The 21,792-nt window shown below is 41.7% G+C and overlaps 1 protein-coding gene across 1 annotated transcript in view; it reads left to right on the top strand.

Moving 5' to 3' along the window:
* The window catches only part of LOC140718190 (olfactory receptor class A-like protein 4), a 36,613-nt gene extending 16,230 nt beyond the window's left edge, over positions 1 to 20,383 (top strand). Inside the window, exon 2 of the mRNA XM_073031632.1 lies at positions 19,409 to 20,383. Coding sequence (XP_072887733.1) covers positions 19,436 to 20,383 — 948 coding nt within the window. The 5' untranslated portion in view covers positions 19,409 to 19,435. The remainder of the gene's footprint in view (positions 1 to 19,408) is intronic.
* The last annotated feature ends 1,409 nt before the right edge of the window (positions 20,384 to 21,792 follow it).

Genomic DNA, 21,792 nt, shown 5'->3' with positions numbered 1-21,792 from the left:
GGATTTGTATTTTCCATTTCCCACACAGTTTGTAGATGAGGAGGCAGTGTCTGTGGCCAAGGCAGTAAGCAAAGCCTTTACAAAATGCTTGCTGATCAAGTGAAAAGTGTTAGCATTTTTGTTGTGAGTAAATAAATTTATTTTTAGAAGCAAAATATCATTTTCTCCTACACCAAAGGCACCAGAAATGCGGACAACAGCGCAGAACGTTTACAATTTCAAGCATGTTGCTCAATTTAATTGGCACCAAAGAAAAAAACCCATTTGATCTGTCAACAAGGAGGATTGATAAATGGTTTAATCTGTGAGCAGGGTTTCCTGCATATTTATGTTGTTTCTGATGTTGGTGAATATCTTGAAATTTTCATTCATCCATTCACCTATGCTTCCATAAACAAAATATTATTTAGTTTCATAAAGTATTTTATAAAAGTCTATCCTTAATTCAAATTCTGCACCATTCTTCTCCAGTATGAATTCAGATGTCAGCAACACAATTAGAATCTGCCATTGTGGCTGTTGTTTCTATAATCGGCTAGCCCTTTGGGTCCACAAACATAGACTTGGGGGGAGGGGTGTTGCTGCATTGGATCGAAGTAAGCTGCAGAGCATTGTGAAGTTAGTCAGCTCCATCATGGCTTCTAGTCCGTAGTATCCAAGACATCTTCAATGAGCGGGGCCTCAAAAAGGCAGCATCCATCATTAAGGACTCCCACCACCCACGGCATGTCCTTTTCTCAATGTTATCATCAGGAAGGAGGTACAGAAGTGTGAAGATACACACTCAGGGAACAGCTTCTTCCCCTCTGCCATCTGATTTCTAAATGGACATTGAACCCATGAACACTACCTCACTACTTTATTATTTCTGTTTTTGCACTACTTAATTAACTTAACTATTATATATATATATATTTACTGTAATTCAGTCTTTTTCTATACTTACCAAGTATTGCATTGTACTGCTGGCTCAAAGTTAACAAATGTCACAATATATACCGGTGATATTAAACCTGATTCTGGTTTGAATGATTAGAATAACAAGGCTTTGCTGATTTATTTTTTAAACCCACAGGATATTGGAGGGTGGCTTTATGATTTGATGGAGTGAATATATCACCTGGCTAGAGAAGATGGAACCAGGTATACAGTCTCAAGAGTGGAACTTCTCCAATTAGGTTAATGGCCAGGGAGATTTCTTGATACAGAGATTGACAATCCTCTGAGACAAGGGATGGCAGAACTGTTGTACAAGAAGACACAGGGTCAATTAGCCACGAGTACACTGAGTTTAGAAGAATGAGCCAGATGGTGTGAAACTCTGCCATCTTATCTATATTTTTCTGAATTTATTCCAGAAGGGTTTCAGAATGAAGGAAATCAAAAACGATTGATATATCTTGTCTTTTGCTTTGGAAACTTTGAAGGGCCACAGAGGTTCAGTGTAATCAAGACTGAGATTAGTAACTATCATTTCATCAAATGGAAAATTAAGATAATAAGAGATTATGACCTCTGCAGTTTCCATGGCTCATCTCCTGTGTTTCTGGATAAAACACTAAACCGTTCAGGAGCATCATTTAAATGATATGTTTTGTTTCCATTGAGACAAAATCCTTTTGCTACGATATTCCACAATACATAGTGATGTTTTGGGTGAAGACATTGCTGTATATTGGCTCTGAATAAATATGTCTGCAAGCAGCAGTCTCTGCCCAACCTTTGCACATTGCAACAATCCACTCAAAAAGTTTTGAAAAGAATTAACTTCACATAACATCATAGTAGAAGTCTCAAATATAGTGAAAAATGTCGGGATTTAAGTAAGGGAGGAATTTTAAACCGTCATGTCCTAGAGAGATACTAGTGGGACTAGAGGTTGTCGAGCCTCGTGGAAATGATGTCTGCAGATTAGGGAGTGGCTTCAGTGGAAGTGAGCAGATTGATTATAACCGTCTAAAATGCCCGAAATACTATTAAGATTTTATAGATGGGAAAATGCTGTTCAAGAAAGGGGATAACTGAAAGCAGAAATCTATATAGGTCTGCAAGATTATCATCAATCATTAGGAAGATACTGAAATTCTTTGTTAAGTACTTAACAGTAGGACGTTTAGAGCATCAAAATAAAATTAAGCAGAATCACACAAGGTTTTATGAATGTTTTAAGCAACTTTATTGACGGCCTTTAAGGATCCAACAAGCCAGGATAGTAGATGAACATGTGATGCATTTTGATTTCTGAAAGGCAATCAATAAAGTGTCAAGTGGAAGGTTTACAGTGCATGGCATTGTGGGTAATATACACTCAGTGGTCACTTCATTAGGCACACCTCATTTATGCAAATATCTAATCAGCCAATCACGTGGCAGCAACTCAATGCATAAAAGTGAGCAGACACGGTCAAGAGGTTCAGTTGTTGTTCAGACCAAACATCAGGATGGGGAAGAAATGTGACCTAAGTGACTTTAACCATGGAATGATTGTTGGTGCCTGACAGGGTGGTTTGTGTATCACAGAAACTGCTGATCTCCTGGGATTTTCATACACAGCAGCCTCTGGAGTTGACAGAGAATGGTGCAAAAAACAGAAAATCATCCGGTGAACAGCAGTTCTGTGGGTGAAAATGCCATGTTAGAGAGGTCAGATGATGCCTAGACTGGTTCAAGCTGACGGGGAAAGCAATAGTAACTCAAATAACCCTGATTTACAACAGTAGTGTGCAGAAGAGCATCTCTGAATGCACAACATGCACAATCTTAAAGTGGATATGGCACAGCAGCAGAAGACCACGATATACTCTTGGTGGTCTCTTTATTAGACGCAGGAGGTAGGTTCCTAATAAAGTGGCCCCGGAATGCACCAGCCTAGGCAGAGAATTGGCAATCAAGCACAAAATGAAAGTTGGGATAAGTCAATCTTTCGATTTCCTTCATTTTGAAATCTTTCTTGGATATATTCAGCGACTTGGCCCCTGTCATAGAAGGTGGCAGAGAAACCCCCATAGTTTCACCACTACCTGACCTGCTCTTCCAGATTCAAGTGTGCTCAGGCCTAATTGACCCTGCTGTTCTCAAACAGCAGTCCTACCACCTCTTGTTTCACAGGGTGGTCAGTTTCTGTACGTTTCTACCCCAGAGAGTCACTGAAGACATCAACACTAGATTTTAGACCATGCAGGGAGTCCGTGATTACAGAGTACAAGTAGAAGAGTAGAACTGAGGGCATGATCTGCTCAACCGCGAAATTACCAAACGGTAGAGCTATTGAAGGGTTTCAAAGGTACATTTAATGTCAGAGAAAAAAATGCTGAAATTCTTTTTCTTCGCAACCATCCACAAAAACAGAGGAGTGTCCCAAAGAATGAACAACAGTTAAATGTTAGAACCCCAAAGCCCCCCCCCAGCTCCCCCCACCCACGCATAAGCAGCAACAAAGCAACAACCCCCCTCCCCCACCAGCAAAAAAAAAAGAATTGGCACCCATCACCGAGCACTGAAGCGTGTAGCAAAGCAGCAATAAAGACTTGTTCACCCGGTAATTCGACATACCACAGGCTTTCTCCCTCTCCCTAATAAGGGAAAAAGGGGTGTCTCCGTTTCACAGTGAAAAGGGAGACATAACAAACAACTTGTTGACTTATGATGTTAAAAGTCTGATGCATTGCTTTTTCTGAGCTCTGTGCCAAAAGAACTCGGGTCTCTGGGCACGCAGCCAGCAGCCAGCTTGCTGCTTTCGATCTCCCGTGTACTCCCATGACACACAAGTTTCCTACGGAGGCACCAACCTCGAGTTCACAGATCCACGAAATCCCAGAACCCTAAAGGCACGCTAGTCTTCTAGGCTGCGTCCTTGGTATCTCAAATAGCGGCCAGTCGTGAGACCTCGAGAGCGGGTCCCATTCCCGCAAAGAACCGAAGTCAGCGTGTAACTCCGGGTCAGGGTCTTCAAATGAACCCTGAAACCTGAAATCCTGTTCCTGTTTCTTATATTCTTGTTCTCTAAAACCATGTCCACAACTGTCTTATTCTCATTGAAAACTTTAATGTGTCCTCTGCCCTATTCTGGTGAGTGTAACTCACTCAAGTTTAAAAAGACTTTTGGCTGCTTGGCGGTAAGTGATATAAATAGTAAGGCCTACAAATTCTGTCTCAGTTCATATCTGAACTGGTCTGTCAAAACCAGTTAAACCTGATAGTACGTGTGTTTATACAACATTATTATTCAGCAGTCAGAGCAGCGTTGTCTTTATAGCGTCAAGATATATCTTGTAATGTAGATGACTAGCCAATTTGAACATCATGATAAAGAGCAAAGATTGACCTGGGGAGATGTTAACTTTTCATCTTCAAATATTGTTCAGGAATTGTTATAAACACAAGATACTCTGTGGTTGCTGGAAATCCAGAACAACACACACAAAATGCTGGAGGAACTCAGCCGGTCAGGCAGCATCTACGCGGGGGATTTAACAGTTGATGTTTCGGGCCGAGACCTTTTGTCAGGACATGGTGACCAGGGAGACAGGGTTCCAATGAAAAGCAGCCACATTCTACAGCTCCATCGATAACCTACATTAGGTTATCAAGTCTCTGGAATGGGAGTTAAACATACAACCTTCAGACTCCCCGGTGAGAGTGCTGCCATTGAGCCAAGGTAGAGACTCATAAAGAAGGGGTAACTCCAGCCAGGCTCTGCAGCACGAGTTAATGTTGGATAATTCCTCCTGGACGGAGTGTGTTGTATGTGGATAGTGGTATCACCTGAATGCAAAAAGCCCAGCCTGCATTTTCCTACTGGGGGATTGGGAGCACTAATTCCATTAATTCATGGAAAATAATTGAACCCTAGAGGACGACGTTAATCAAGTGAAAACCGAAGACACAAACACTATTGTAATGAAGAGTTCATGTGAGTAAATATGAACAAAGAGCAACAAAAACATCCTCGGGCAATAGTCCAATTAATTGTTCAGGTGGCTCATTAGATGCCAGTCATCGGAGTGAACTCGTTCTTTTTCAACAGAAGTTAGAACAAGGATCTTCCACTTAGGTTATTGCGATGTGATGCAGCAGATCTTCAAATATGTGACTGGAAGTATGTTTCCAGGGACACAGTGGGGTTCCCCGACTCTGCTTCCCTAGCACACCGTCAATATAAAAGCAGGGATTTCCGCTTCTCAGCTGCAGGTGAAGCAGTGCCTTAAGGCGAATTCTTGGTTCCATTCCTTGCCTCTATTTCCCTGTAGATCAGTTTCCAATATTTCTGGCTAGTATTCATTTATGAAATGACATGTTTACCTGGTGTCACCGATCGTTTTCCCTGCTTTATTACTTTTCCTTGGATATATAATATCATTCTGGAGATTGAAGGTCCTCACACTAGTAGTACACCTCTAGCCTAGGGGCGTATTTTCCTTTGCCGTATTAACCGATTTAGTCCCAGAGGATGATCAGCGTGAGCTTTATTGTAATCGCGGGTGGGTGGATTCCCTTAATAGAGAACACCTGGGTGTGATTTTAACATGGGGGGGGGGGCGCTGATGTCCTTGACATGTCCAGTGGCATGGAGTGCAAGGCAACTGGGCCCTTCAGTCTTCCTCCACCCTTTACTGCCAGTGTGATGTGTCATCTTCTTCCTCCAGCTCCATCGTCGTGGCCTTGGTTGAATCGCTCCTTGTCTGCAACCTTTTTCTTAATCTTACCACCATGGGTGACCCTACCAGGTTGTGTTGGCACGTGGCCAAGTGGTTAAGGTGTTCGTCTAGTTACCTGAAGGTCGCTAGTTCGAGCCTTGGCTGAGGCTGCATGTGTGTCCTTGAGCAAGGCACTTAACCACACATTGCTCTGCGATGACACCGGTGCCAAGCTGCTTGGGTCCTAGTGCCCTTCCCTTGGGCAACATCGGTGGTGTAGAGAGGGGAGACTTACAGCTTGGGCAACTGCCGGTCTTCTGTAAAAGAAATCTTGGAAACTTTCCAAGGCGCAAATCCATGGTCTATCGAGACTAATGGAGGTCTACATACACACCCTACCAGGAGCTAAGCACCAAACGGATAAACTCCAGACCACATGGTTCTCGGTATCTCAGGAACTCACAGGCCTCTCCACCACAGCAAGGTGGTGAGCCTTGAAGAACTAATGACTCTGCAACTGAAGAAACATTCTGGCAAAATACTTAAACCATCATTTCACTGGGTATCCAGTTGATGTAACTATTGGCTGATCGGAATCAGCAGAATATCTTGGGGAAAATACATCCTGCATTTATAGAGCAGCAGAATATCTTGGGGAAAATACATCCTGCATTTATAGAGCACTTTTCGCCACATCAGAAAGCTTTTCACAGCCGACAAGGTACTTTTGTAAAATTGTCACTGTTATAATACAGGGTTTGCCAGATCAGAGCAGTCTCTGGATGTTGAGAAACAGTGGAGTGTGAAGGAGCAGAGGGATTTGCCTGTTCATGTACACAAATCATTAAAAACTGGTAGATAGCACACCTGGGAAACCAATGAAAGGAACCACTGCTGGAACAGACAGGGATTCAGGAGTTCTGTCACTGCTCGAAATTAAAGAGGCACAATGGGTAAGGAGAATATTTTTTTTAAACGGCTACAAAAAGTAATCAGAACAGTCAGAACGCGCGGCTAATTGAGCCTCTGTCTCACAGCTCCAGTGACCATGATTTGATCGTGACCTTGAGTACCGTCTGTGTGGACTTGCATGTCCTCCCTCTGACTGCATGGATTTCCCTTGGGTACCTGGTTCACCCCTGCCCCCCACACCCAAAAATGGGCAAATGGGTAGGCTAATTGGTCACTGTAAATTAGTGTTCAATGAGTGGTGAACTTGCAGGGAGTTGATGGGAAGGAATAAGAGAATAAAATAGGTTAGACTAGGGATAGTGTAGATAATTGGTGCTTGCAAGGGAATTAAGGGTTATGGGGAAAAGGCAGGTAGATGGAGCTGAGTTTACGGACAGATCAGCCGTGATCTTATTGAATGGCGGGGCAGGCTCGATGGGCCGGATGGCCTACTCCTGCTCCTATTTCTTATGTTCTTATGTTGATGTGTGGTATCAAATCTGATGGACCTGTTTCTGTGCTGGGTCTCACAATGACTCTAAAAGTTTAATAGAATGATTTGAAGGGGCTGGAACAAAAAGTCAATTTAATTATGCTTCATTTGCATCTCATCTTGGTCAGACCATAGCTGGTGCACCACAGTTAGTTCAAGACTTCAACATCAACTGTACTTTTTTCTATAGATGCTGCCTGGCCTGCTGAGTTCCTCTAGCATTTTGTGTGTGATTATTGAAGAGCATATTGATCTTGGAATGGGAATTGATTTGGTAATTTGTTTGCTAAAAGCTAAACAAATGACCAAAACCAAGATTTGAATGGAGGCAAGATATCTATGAGAGATACCAAGGGACCTATTGGGAAACTGTGCAGTACTGAAAGACTTGAATCACTGATTGGTAAGTTATAAGGTGAATGAGATGGTGTTAATACGGGTTGCCCACTTAAGCATTGCTTCACCATTGTTATACCAGGATTGACAAGGTTTAGTTATCAAGGAAGGTTGCACAATGTCAGCTTGTAGTCCCTGAGTATAAAAGAATGGGGGCCATTCTGATTGCGCTGTGTCAATTGTTAAAAGGTCTTTGATGGGACGTATATGGAGGATTACTGTCCCTGATGAGCGGGTTAAAAAAACACAGGGGCAAAGCTCCAAAACTGCAGTTCAATCACTCAGGAACAAGGTTGGGAAGCACATTTTTTCACACTGATGGCAACCGAAATGTAGAAGTCTGATTCCATAAGGCCTACGGACATCTGGACATTTGGAGATGCCAATACTGTACACTGTGGCTGCCTCCTTGGGCACCACGTGATAAAACCATTTTAGTTGGCATCCCCCCCCAAACCTCCATCCCTTCTGCCTATTACCTCAGTTACTGTACTGTGCTGTAGCTCTTCAAACTACATTTTATAATGCTGTTTACATTGTAAGATACATGCTGGCATTGACGTATTTATACACATGTCTGTACTTCTAACTTGGTTTTTATATAAGTCTTTATTCTTTATCATTGTTAAATGTTGCTTTTTTGTTGCATGTAACACCACAGCAAATTCCTAACACATGTAAATGTATACTTCGAATAAAGTTGATCTTTGATCCTTGATCCTTGGAGCTTTCAAGATTGTTACCAAGAAATACGATGAGAAAAAGTTGGTGGATATCGTCTACATGGGCCTTAGCAAGGACTTTGACAAAGTCCTACATGGGAGGCTGGTCCAGATGCTTAAGTCATTTGGCATTGAAGATGAAATGGTCAGTTGGATTCAACATTGCTTAGAGGGAGAAACCAGAGAATGGTAGTAGATGGTTGTCTCTCTGAATGGAAGCCTGCTCCTATTGATGAGCCGCAGTGATCGGTGCTGGGTCTGTTGTTGTTTATTTCTATACTAATAAATTAGATGATAATGTGGTAAACTGGATCAACGAATTTGTGGATGACATCAGGATTGCGGGGCACAGTGGACAGACAGCGAGCAAGGCTTTCAAAGCGTGCAGTAGGATCTAGAGCTGGAAAATGACTGATGAAACTTAACGCAGACAAATGTGAGATGTTGCACTTTTGAAGGACAAACCAGTGTACATCTTACACAGAGAACGATAGGGTCGTGAGGTGTGCGGTAGAACGAAGGGACCTGGGAATACTGATCCGTAATTCCTTGAAAGCAAAATCATAGATAGATAGGTCCGTGATGAGAGAGTTTTTGGCATGTTGCCCTTCATAAATCAGGGCAGTAGTACAGGAGTGTTGGATTGTTATGTTGCAGTTATATAAGGTATTGGTAAGCCTGAATGTGGAGTTCTGTGTGCAGTTCTGGTCATCTCCCTACAGGAAGTTTATCAATAAGAATGCAGAAAAATATCTTGAAGGACATTGCCAGGACTTGACTTACTGGAAAAGGTTGAATGTCTTAGACTTTATTGCCTGGAGTTCAGAATAATGAGGGAAATCTTATATAAGTATATAAAGTTTTGAGGAGGCATAGAAATTTATGAGGAACAATGATAGGGTGAATGAATGGAGGTTTTTTCCCCTCAGGTTAGGTGAGACGAGAACAACGTGTCATAGGTTTAGGGTGAAAGGTGAAATATTTAAGGGGAATCTGAGGAGGAACTTCTTCATTCAGAGGATACTGTGAGTGTGGAATGAGCTATCAGTGAAATTGGTAGATGGGGGATCAGTTGTCACACTTTAGAGAAGGTTGAATTGGTAGATGGATAGGTGGAGTATAGAGGGCTATGGGCTGGGTGCAGGTAGATGGGACTAGACAGAAAGCTGGGTCAGCACAGACTAGATCAGCTGTAAGTCCTGTTTCTGTGCTGTGACTGACTCTGTGACTGAGATGGAACTTGAGTAGGTTAAGATATCAAGGAAATTGGGCATTGGCAAGAAAACTGTGTAGAACAGCCATACTGCAATTGGATGGCAGAGAGGTTGGAAGGTCTTTATGGTTTAATTCTTTTTAAAATATCCCTATGTTTCTAATGAGTCTTGATGAGAATTTAAGTCAAAGGAATGAATTTTGTCTGAAGATGCCAAGTGGGCCCCACTGGGAAATGTGATACTTGATCAATGAATTTTGATAAGAAGGTCAAGATGTTGGACATGCAGACAGATCTAAAAGTTAACACTGGAGAGACAATGAGGGTGTTCTCTGGATCCCTCATACAACAGTCCTTGGTGAAGAGATAGTGAGCACTTGAAAATCTACACAGGGTCAATAAAATGAATTCACACAGCTTTCACTGAAAGCTCAGTTGGAATTATGAATCATTTAGGGAAAGGTGAAAGGGTACATCCTCGTAATAAATGCATGCTTTATGTACAGGGAAACACACACAAAATGCTAGAGGAACTTTGAAGATCTCTTGTGTTCATGTATAGGGATGTGATTTGATAAAGCTTTCATAAATGCTTAAGAGCAGTCAAAGATCAAGGTATATCGGGAGCCAAAGAATTTGTGGTGAAACTGTGCAGTATTGTACACTGATTGGTAAGTCATGAGGTGGGTACAGAAAGAGTCGCCCCCTTTGGTGCTTTGAAGGAATCTCCTGATAGGGCTGCATTGTACACGGTTGGTAGCCGGAAGTAACCAAACTTACTGTATTACCATTGCAGGTATCTGCAGAATCTGGGAGCAGATGCCCAGGAAGACAACATCCATCAATAAAGCTTCAATGGTGGTACAGACTATCATGTGGAATGATCATGCTGGCATAGTAAAACAGGAAATATTAAGGGGTTGAATGTCTATGAAATGGATATATCAGCAAGCCCAGGTGAAGTATATTCCAGGCTGTTAAAAGGAACAATGGAGTAATTTACAGAGGTCCTGACTACTTTTTAAAATCTTTTTCTGACAGAGAGTTGCAGGACTGCCAATGTTGTTTCGAAAAGGTGGATGAATACACCTTCACTCAGAAAAGATTCAAAAACAGCTTATTCTCTCCTCTTCCCCCTTTTCATCAAGTAGAAGATACAAAAGCTTGAAAACTCATGCCAGCAGGCTCAAGGACAGCTTCTATACAGTACTGCTTTATAAGGCACTTGAATGGACCTCGTACACAATAAAGATGAACTCTTGATCACTCAGTTTACTTCGTCGTGACAATGCCACATTAGTTGTCTAAATGCAATCACGACCGGAGGTCCATGAGCCAGCCCTGATCAGAGGATCAGCATCTTTAAATCCCTCAGTGTCTTCATTTCTGAGGACCTGTCCTGGGTCCATCACGTAAATGCCATTAAGAAGAAAGCACGGCAGTGCCTGTACTTTCATGGAAGTTTGCATAGATCTAGCATGTCATGTAAAACTTTGACAAACTCCTACAGATGTGTGGTGGATGTGTGCATTTGCTGGTTGTGTCACAGCCTGGTATGGAAACATCAGTCCCCTTGTACAGAAAAGCCTGCAAAAAGTAGTGGCAGGGTCACCCACTATCCCCCCCCCCCCCCACCCGCCGCCCCAACCATCAAACGTATCTATATGGAGCACTGTTGTAGAAAGTAGCATCTATCATCAAGGACTCCCACTATCCAGGCTATGCCCTCTTCTTGTTTTTGCCTTCCGGAAGAAGGCATAGGAGCCTCAGGACCCTGCATCACCAAGTCCAGAAAAAGTTATTACCCCTCAACCATCAGGCTTTTGAACCAGAGAGGATAACTTCACTCACCCCATCGCTGAACCGTTTCCCTGAACTGGATTCCTTCATGACCTGGATCAACACGTTGACGTCGTGTGGAGGCTTGCGTGCTTCAAGGTCTCCATCAGGCGATGCCAGCTCGGGCCACCCATGCTGGGACGTCTGTGGGCAAGATGCCAGACGAAGACTGATTCAACCCCGGCTCCTGAACGGACTGACTCGTGCCTGCCCCTCCCGGGCCCTGCCATACAAAATGAACAACAACTGGATTCACTTTCAGGGACTCTTCATCTTGTGTTCTTGATATTTATCGCTTACTTATGTATTATTATTATTTCTTGTTTTTCTCTTTCTGTATTTGCAGTTTGTTGGGATTTTTTTTGCACATTGGTTGTTGTCCGCCCTGTTGGGTGCAGTCTCTCATTGATTCTATTGTGTTTCTAGTATTTACTGTGTTTGCCCACAAGAAAAGGAATCTCTGGATTGTATATGGTGATATATGTGTACTGTACTTTGATAATCAGTTTACTTTGAACTTTAAATGCACCATGCTTTCTCCGCAACTGTAGCATTACAGTATATTTGACATTATGTTTTATTTTTCCTTTCACAGTACCTGGATGCATATGGATTGATTTGCATGGATGGCCTGCTAACAAAAGCTTTTCACTGTATCCCAGTGCATGAAACAATAATAAACCGGTTACCAATAAACAGTTAGCATGGATCCATTAAGGGAAGGTTGTGTGTTGACCATCTTGATCGAGTTTTTTGAAAGAGTTAAACAAGGAGGGTTATGTGGGGACAGTGGATATGCCTCAGCCAATGTAGATTTTAGCAAGACTTTGACAAGATTCCACACAAGAGGATGGTCAAAAAAGGAAAGACCATAGAATTTAAGGGGGTGTAGCAATATGGATCCAAAGTTGTCATAGAGTCATCGAACCCTACAGCACAGAAAAAGGCCATTTGACCCATCTAGTCCATGCCAAACTATTATTCCACCCAGTCCTATCAACCCGCACCTGGGACATAGCCCTCCGTACCCCTCCCATCCAAAGTCAAAGTACATTTATTATCGAAGTGTGTTCATACAACCTTGAGATTCATCTTCTTTCAGGCAGCTATTATACAAAGAAACCCAATACTCCATGGACTTATCCAAACTTCTCGTAAATATCAAACACGAGGAAATCTGCAGATGCTGGAAATTCAAACAACAACACACACAAAATGCTGGTAAAACACAGCAGATAGTAAGAGATCTCTTACTATCTTTCCTTTCGGTTAGTCCTGACGAAGGGTCTCAGCCCGAAACGTCGACAGCGCTTCTCCCTATAGATGCTGCCTGGCCTGCTGTGTTCTATCAGCATTTTGTGTGTGTTGTTGTTCTCGTAAATATTGTATTTTTCAAAATATCTAGACCTTTCCCCTGTGTAATCCCCATTGTTTCTAATCCCCAAAAATCTTTTGATCTGAGATAATGCTTGACGTTAGCACCAGGAGTTTCAAAAATATTATAACTTTGGCAAGAAATCCTACTTGTACGATTTAGAGTTTCTATCCGAGATACCAGCAGGGCTTGGGGGATTGGGGATAGAAACTGCTTAGTTTTAACAGATTAGATGTTTTATCCCTATTTTTATTAGGTATGGGCTTCATTCCCTCATCCTTAACCTCCGGGGACTGATATGGGTTCAGCGATTCATCATCACCTCTGCCTGGATTACGTAAAACACTACTGCTTTCTGTCTCCTCCACCAAAAATTGTTCCTTATCCCACAACTTTCCTGAAGTGCAAGGGTAACTTTGGCTTTCACATCACCACCACAAATCTTTTTTATTAAGTTCCTCTCTCTGTTAATTAGCATTGCCGAGAAAGTGTTTAATATGTACTGGGGGCAAGGATGGTTTTGCCTCTGCAGAAGTACACGTGGGATGAAACGAGCTCTTCAGGCCTGTGCAGGGTGCCGGAGAGTGTTGGGCTCTGAGGTTTTCAGAGCACCTGAATTGGTTAGCTGTTGTTTGATGGGAGTCATTCATCATTTAAAATTCCCTGTGTTTACTCGAGCAACTCGTTTTTTGTAACAAGGTCTCCTGGTGCTTTCTGCCTAAGCTTGTTAAGTTTATTTTGATAGGCTCAGGGATAGCATGTCACTCATATTATTTAAGCAAACTCCTGATTAGCACAAATCACAAGTTCCTAGTTCTGAAAATGGTACTTCTCGCGTTCCCACTCAGTCAAGACACCGATGTTCTTTCGGAATTATTATGAATAAACTCTCATCGCCATCTCTACACCGGAGTCTGTCTTTCCTCAGCACTTGGGCTCCAACATTGCCAGGGCACTTCATGATATGGGAGGATTATTCTGAGGTAAATATCAGAGACCAGTGACAAGCCAGCATTGCAAATTCCTGAGCCGTTCTGTCACTTGGATGGCTCCAGGACAAGTCTCTGAGTCAGTCGGCTTGGATTATTACAAGCCTCCCTGGCTGGCCTCCTGTCTTCCACTGCAAGATTAGCTTTATTTGTCTTACGTAAAGCATATAGTGAAGTGCTTCGTTCTGCAACAAATCAAATCAACGAAGATTGTGCTGGACAGTCCGCTGGTGTCACCGCACTTCCAGCGCCAACATAGCATGCTCAATAAATGAGCTCATTCTAAATCTGTTCCCATACCAAGTATTCCCTCTTTACTTTCCACATTTAATTAATGTTTTTCTTCAAACCCACTCAATTCAATTTGTCCTTAAACCTGCTATAGTCACCATCATTCTTTCACCATCAGCATCACCAGGACAAGTGCATTTGATGAAATGAGCTAGTATAAAGACAATTTATCACCCAAGTAGCTTTCTTGGTGTACAGTGTCTTGGTATTGGTTTATTTATTGTCACCTCTAGCAAGATACTGTGAAAAACCCATCTTGCGTACTATTCATACAGTCCATTGTGATAGAACCAGTTTAAACAAGAACAATGCAGAATAAAGTGTAAAAACTACAGTACAGGTAGACAATAAAGTGCAAGATCATGACAAGGTAGCTGGTGAGGTCAAGTGTCTATTTATTGTACGGGAGGTCCATGCAAGAGTCAGATAACAGTGGAATAGAAGCTGTCCTTGAGCCTGCTGGTACATCCTTTTTGATCTTTTTTCGTATTTTCTGCCTGATGGGAGAGGGGAGAAGAGAAAATGTCTGGGGTGGGTGAGGTCGATTACGCTGGCTGCTCTACTGGAGTATAGACCGAGTCTACAGGGTGGGGGGGGGGGGGGGCGGGGGGTGCTGGTTGTTGTGATGTGCTGAGCGGAGTCCACAACTTTCTGCACTTTTCTTGTGGTAATGTGCAGAGCAGTGGCCATACCAAGTCGTTACGCATCCAGACAAGATGCCTCCTGTGGGGGTGTCAATAAAAAATTGATAAGGGTCGAGTGCAACATGCCAAATTTCTTTAGCCTCCTGAGGACATAGAGGCATCGATCAGCCTATAATACTCTGTATTAAATTAAATTAAATGACAGAGCTTCTTCATAGTAGGCATTCCTGGAAGGGAAGTCCAGAATGAGAGGAGGGGACTTAAAGATGACTATGTAAAATTATAGAATCCAAGGCTGCCGATGCTGAAATATCACCCTGTCTTGCAGCTTGATGGTGTGGGAGTAGGACAGCTTAGTTATTAGACTAAGGGGACTGGAAGATGAGTTCAATACCCAGCACTGATTGAGTAATTTAAATTCACAATGAAGTTCGGAATTTTAAAGAGTATCGAATATTATAAAAATTCATGCTCTAAAAGAATCTGTTATCTCCAGCCTACGTGTAACTCAGAAACCTGCAGAGATACAGTATATTTGACTCCTGACTGACTTCACAAAGGGTTGGGTAAGGCATTCACTTTGTGAGGAATTGGTGATTCATTCTACGCATGAATGCATTTTTAAAACATTCTGTTGTTCTCTTTTCTTCATATTTACAAAATCTATTCTGGAAATCATCAGGGATTAGAGTGCAGAAGTGTGGCTGCTAAAAGGAGGAAGGCCCTTCCTTTGTAAGGAATTAGTGAGTAACTACACAGTGGATGTATCCGCTTCTGTGGATCTGGTTTGTAGGATAAGACAGAACACCTTTGGGAGTTTTACTGAGTGAGGAAAAGAAAAAAGAAATGAACAGTTGCATTGGTCTTGCTTCGTTACACAGAGAGTGACAAGACAGACTACAGGACTTCATCACTCTGCAGAAGCTCGGAGCAAGGCGATCAATGGGTCAATACTGAAGCTGCAATAGAACACTCAGGAGGATGAAATTCATCTTTCGGAACTTGTAGCCAACTTTTTAGGGAAAGGAGAAGGAAAATAAGCAGTTTTTTTCCAAAAGCAATGTATAATCATTTAATTTTTTTTTCAAAAGTTAAAAGCTAACTAAATTGCAGATGAACAAGGCATTGGATTTATTCCACAAAGGAAAGCAGGCAATCGAAAGCTGATGAGACTATCTCAGTAATTGATTAAAACTCCGTAGTTCCAATCTATTAAGAAGGTCCAGGTCCCCGGAAAGTGGGAGGAGTTGTCTCCCATAGGTCTCCCCGCGGGTTGTGAGCATTTAATGCAAGTGGAAATAAAAACAGTCGCTAACAGGTTTTTAAATGGGAAGGTTACTCAGAGTGGCCTTTCTCAGATCACAATGGTTAGAATGCTGAAGGGCGAGGTTACTTTATGCCAAGCAAGGTGATCATGAAAGTGGAGAACCATAGCTTGTTCATTATTTTTTATTATCCTCCAGCGACAAGAGGCACCGCCTGGAGGAGTGGGTGAATGCAACTGTTGCTCTTTATATCCACTTTCTATCAAGCCTTATCTTATCCTAGGGAAATGTCTGGCAAATCTTGGAAGGTGCTTATCACTCCTGGGAATAAAACTGGAACTATAAACTACTCTTTGATGTCCTTTAGTGTAAGTTTATTGGTTTTGATCATACTCCCTCACTTTATTATAACTCAAGCTCTTGATTTGATGTTTGACATTGATAAGTGAAGAACAGATTAATTTAGTAAGTGGTGGCCTCTACCCACCCAGCGTTCCACTTACTCACTGAGCTAGAAGATCTGTGGATAACAGTTTTAAGACTAATTTCCAAACTGAGGGACAGTGCTGTGTCAGTAACATTATCACATTAATTAATTAGCCTGTCATGTAAGTATTACTGCAGTTTAGAAGGGATTGTCTCCAGAGTAATGAGCTATTTGTATATAACACTGAAACGTCTATCCACATTCTGATCCCAACCTTCATCACAGCAACATCAAACTTGGACTTCTGTGATTTAAACACTACTGCATAGCGGAGAGAAAAAGACACAGGTGAGAATTATATAGTTTGCGAAATGAGCTTAATTATTGACAGCGATCTGAAAAGTTACTAATGATTATATAAGCCATTTAATGTTTTTACTGAAAACTTTAAAATATGATTTAATAAAGGAGAGATGTCTCACTGGTAGAAAACTCCTGGCAGAAAAGGTAGTGAAGTTGCAGGTGAGATTTTGCTGTTGATGGTTTTACTCAATAGACACAGTGTAGGATCGTCCTTTGTTCAGGACTTTACTGAAGTCTTCCTTACATGGAATTTAATGCTGTTGTGAAAATGGCAGGAAGAGAATTTTTTAGGCAAGCACATTGCCCCTTTCTCCATGACAGTGATGAAGTAGAGTCTCAAACAAAGATGTTGGGGTGCTGAATTTTTATTTCTTTTCTACAAGCCACTATGCTAAGTCAGAGCTGGTGAAGGTTTGTGAAGGAAGTGAAAAAATTCTGTATCTCTCTACTGAACCACAAAAGGTTCTGAAAGCAGGAGGCCTTTTAATCCCCTATGTTCCAAATTTTAAAAAATACAGATGCTGGAAATCTGAAACAAAAGCAGAAAATGCTGGAAATACTCATCAAGTTAGATGAATAGAATTGACACTTCAGGGTCTTTTACTGGAGATGTTAATTCTATTTTATTTCCACAGATGTTTCCTGACCTGTGGAATGTTTTCAGCATTCTCTGTTTCTGTTTTTCTAACTCCTATATTTGCTTTTGAATGTTGTACGGAAAGAATCCAACAGAAGTGGGACCCTGCAGTTACTATGCTAAATTGTAGGCAGTTCCTCTGATCTTGTGGTCATTTAGGATTTTAGCCTTGCATTGGAGAAGGAACTTCTGACTATAGCGAGGAACTACAGTGCCATTATGGAATTTCAAATGCCTGACCAACAGACAGTGATCACGGAATAAACTAACCAACGTATAGCTACTCCGAAGGGAAACAAAGAGAAGAAGAAGTGGCTGCCCGTGTTAAAGATGACCTGGTGGCACTTGTGATGGACAGTTCAGAACTTTTTAAGCTAAGAATGAACAAGAAAATAGATTAGACATACAGATACTCGCTTTGGAGTCTGTTAACTGATTATTACACAGAACCTATGACAGGAGCCTGCCACAAGGACTTTTTTATAGGGACCATATGTTGCACGAATGTGCCAGTATTTAAACTGTGTAGATCACCATCTAATAGTACGCAGCAATCTTCATTGTTCACATAAGTTGCAACTCCTCTATATTTCTATTTTTAATTTTTATTTCAAAATATACCATTCTGGTAAGTTGCTTTCTACCTGTCAATATGTAAACCATTCCTCAGTCATTCATAAAAACTATCCTACTGCTATACCTTCATAAGAATTGGATCTTTATAACAGTTTATTATTAGGTCTGTAAAAAGATCTAGTTCCTTGATTGTGCGTTTTCAATAGGGGTCAAAGAACACAGACAGGTCTAGTTCTTGGATCGTGCGTTTTCATTTGGGGTCAAGGAACGCAGACTAGAGACTCTGGCACTAACTAGATTCAGTCAATCCAGCGACAGCTCCCCCAGTGAGAATGCTAGATCACTTCGGCTAGTCTCACATAATCATTGCTGACAATGGGGTCTGTTGCAAATTAACAAATTGCCAACATTCACTGTGCTAACTTATGAAGAATGGTCATTAAGGTGAGGTACAAATTAACCCGGACGTGCGTTAATAATTCTGGAAGAGGAAGCAAGGAGATCACTGGGTGGAAAAGTACAGGGACATCCAAATGTGAAAGGGAGTTGTTATTGATGGTATGGGGATGGTTTGGAGAGTGTCAGAGGAGGTTTTAGGGAGATCTGACTGTGGTAGCCAGGAAAGAGCATAAACGTTGTCATTTTGAGTGACAGGGTAAAGAAACAAGGATTTGTTACTATTGTGCTGGTTGAGAGATAGGCTGTGAGAGGTTAGATAGAAGGAAAGATTTCAAAAAAGGTAGGAGGAAGGTAATTACAGTTTTAGAGGAGCAAATTAATTTCCACAGGCAGTAGAATCGATAAGGAGATATCAATTCAAAGTTATCTTCAGAAAGAGAAAGGTACAAAGAGTTGTTTTACATTTGGCCACGTATACAGTTTGCTGACTATAGTCACGTCGCTGGATAATGCTGTGGATCTGATAACAAGATCAATGATTAGATGGGAAAGGTGACTCTGCCTCCTCCTGACTCATCTCTTTACAATTGCTCATTACTTTCCTCCACATGGCACTACAGAATCTATTGTCTGTGAAGCTATGGAGCAAAGGGCTTTCCATGACATTAACCAGAATGCTCACCACACAACTCACCTTTAGCCGTACTTACAATCATATATTGCAATTATGCTCAGTGATGTGCAATAGCATCCCAAACAAAGCGTGTTGTATTGAACACACCAAGCAATGTGGGGAGAAAGATTTGCAAATAGAAGGGCGAGGCATCATGAGCTGGAAGAGTTTATAGGATTAAAATGGCCGATGTCACTGCCTGTGTAGATTAATTGGAGGTACAGGGTCCTGTGTTGTCGAGCAGAGCCAGGCTTATAGGTTCCTGCTGGGAATGAGGATGGGGTGAAGACATGGAGGGATTGGTGAAATAAACCAATGGTTTTAAAATCAGTTCTTTGGAGATTGAGAGCCAGTCAAGATTGACAATAATAATGGTCAAGAGAGAATGTCAAAGTCAGATAACAAACAAAAAAGTGCTTGAAAAAGAATTTCAAAGCTAATCTGTTTACCTTGAAGTATTTAATGTTTAAGATTTCCTTTTTCTGATGACTATATTAATTCTTTGCATTATTTTAGCAGTGACCAAACTCAACGTGCTGATGTGAGATGGCAGAACACCCTGTTCAGGTTTTTGTGTATGGTTTGCTCGTAAGCTGTGGGATTCTGGGGAACGCCCTGGTTATCTGGATTGCCGCCGACTCCACCCGAGAGAACCGCTACCTCGCCTCGTCCGACCTCATTCTGATGAATATCGCTGGGGCAAATCTGCTGCTCTCCCTCACGAGGAACACCTTGCTTCTGACCTTTGACGCCGGCTACACCGTCTCGTTCTCCGACGTAGGGTGCAGAATGATGATGTTCATCTGGACCTGGCTGAGATCGGCAAGCATCTGGGTCACCCTCAGTCTGAGCCTGTTCCACTTCATCACAATCAGAACAAGCCGAACTGCGTTGGAGAGGCTAAATGAGAGAAGGAAGGTTGCCAAAGCTATGGTGATTGAGTGGGCTTTGAGCTTTGTGTATTCAAGCTTTGCACTGCGCTACTCATCCAATACAAACACTAACAGTACCGATAATTTAATGTTAATTAGTAGCACCATCAGACCTTTGCTCGGCTGTGTGTGGACATTTCCAAATGACGTTAGTGGTCTTATATACACAATGGTCTCTGTTGTAATTCATGAAGCAATCCCAATAACTCTAATGATTTTTGCAAACTCTGCCACCTTGTTATTTCTGTATAATCACTATAGAAAAACCCAGGACACGATGTTCAATAAACAGATCAGCACCGAATGGAAAGCAGCCAAGACCATCCTGTACCTGATTCTGCTGTTTATTTTTTGCTGGGGCACACATGTGTTTTCAGTGAATTATTATAATTTTAAGGGCAGCCCCTCGACGCGCTACATGCTCATTATCGCTCGGTTTTCTGCCTCGGGGTTTCTGGGATTCTACCCACTGGTGGTGGCAACAGGCCATGGCAAATTAAGAAGGAAAATGGCAAACATCTTGAGATGTGGGTGGCTGAAATCCCCCAGCCAAAGTAGCTGACCACTCTTCCAATGAAAAATGTGTGGATTTCTTGTCCAATCTTACAGAGGTTAGCCTGGAAGTGATCAGTACTGTGGGATATCTTTACTGAAAGATTATACTTTATTCATATTTGATGTAATATTGACTCAAGCCACAAGAATTTGTATAAATTATGCGTTGGTCCACCATCTCCTTGCTTTAATTGGATGATCCTCGAAGTAAATAGGAGGAGTCCATTCGATCCCTCAGTTATATGCTGACACCAGTGATCCACATCAAAGCTCTAGGTATTCCCTTTCTCCAGAATAAATATACCCTCAACTAACAAAAACCTATTGACCCCAGTCTCAATATTGCTAACTGATCAAAACTCAACACCACTAAATGTGAATTCCATCCCATTTCCAAGAAAGGGCTAATATATTGAACTAACTAACTATGATGCATGGTTATTCAAATTTCACTGTTTGTCCAAAGCTCCTAAATTTTTTCACTGTCTGGAGAATTCTCTTGTTTTTCTTTCTTGGAACTAAACCAAGTACCTTCACAGTTTCACCACTTTGAACCAGTACAATTAACTTGTTGATTTAAGAAATCCATGAGTTTTGTAAATTCATGCTCCTAACTGCATTTCAATGCTGTCTAAGCAAACACTGCTCTTAACTCTACAGCCCTTCGCTGTGCTTAAATACGGAAGAAAGCTGAAACTCCAGCTCAGACCTGGTCACTGTGGGAACAACAACTTTGGTTTGAGAATAAATAACCTGCTCATCTTCCTTTACATTGATGGCAATGGAGAATAAGGCAGCCCACTCTTTACAGTTTTTGAGCCACGCTGAAGTGGACTGCCCATAGAGTCATGAATTGTATCAGACAACTCAAGAACTACCAAATCATTGAAAACTTTAATTTGGAAACATCCTATCACCAATGGGGATGAACTATCTTGTCTCATTCCAATCTTCTGCTCACTGCCCCAGATTCCACTTTCTCAAGTATCTATTTAATTGTGTTTTTAAAACTTCTTCTTAACTTGATGGAGAGGTTTCCTCTACCTTAACCATTGAATGTATTTGACATTTAAAATGCTTGCTCTGTTAAGTTAGTTCCCTCCTATGACATCACTATACAAACATTATTATTTTTGCAGGCACCTTTCAACCTTTGAATAACTGACTGATAGGCATTGCTAGACTAGATTAAATGTGTTGTTTGTACAAACTGCTCTCCTATGATTTTCAGTAGGAAGTTCATATCGGGCTACTGTATGAGTTCATGTTGAGATTCATCTGAGATACCCACAACAACTCTCATAGACAAAATACATTGGCTTGGACGAGGTCCAAGTGAGTAGCTATTGCTTGTGAAACGTAGGAGTTAATGCCTCTAAATGAAGCAAATGGAAGAGGAGGTTGAACAAAGAGGAA

Source organism: Hemitrygon akajei, chromosome 29, assembly GCF_048418815.1.
Source record: "Hemitrygon akajei chromosome 29, sHemAka1.3, whole genome shotgun sequence".
Taxonomy (NCBI): domain Eukaryota; kingdom Metazoa; phylum Chordata; class Chondrichthyes; order Myliobatiformes; family Dasyatidae; genus Hemitrygon; species Hemitrygon akajei.
The sequence above is the reverse complement of the archived record's forward strand: the minus strand, read 5'-3'. Positions and strand labels throughout refer to the sequence as shown.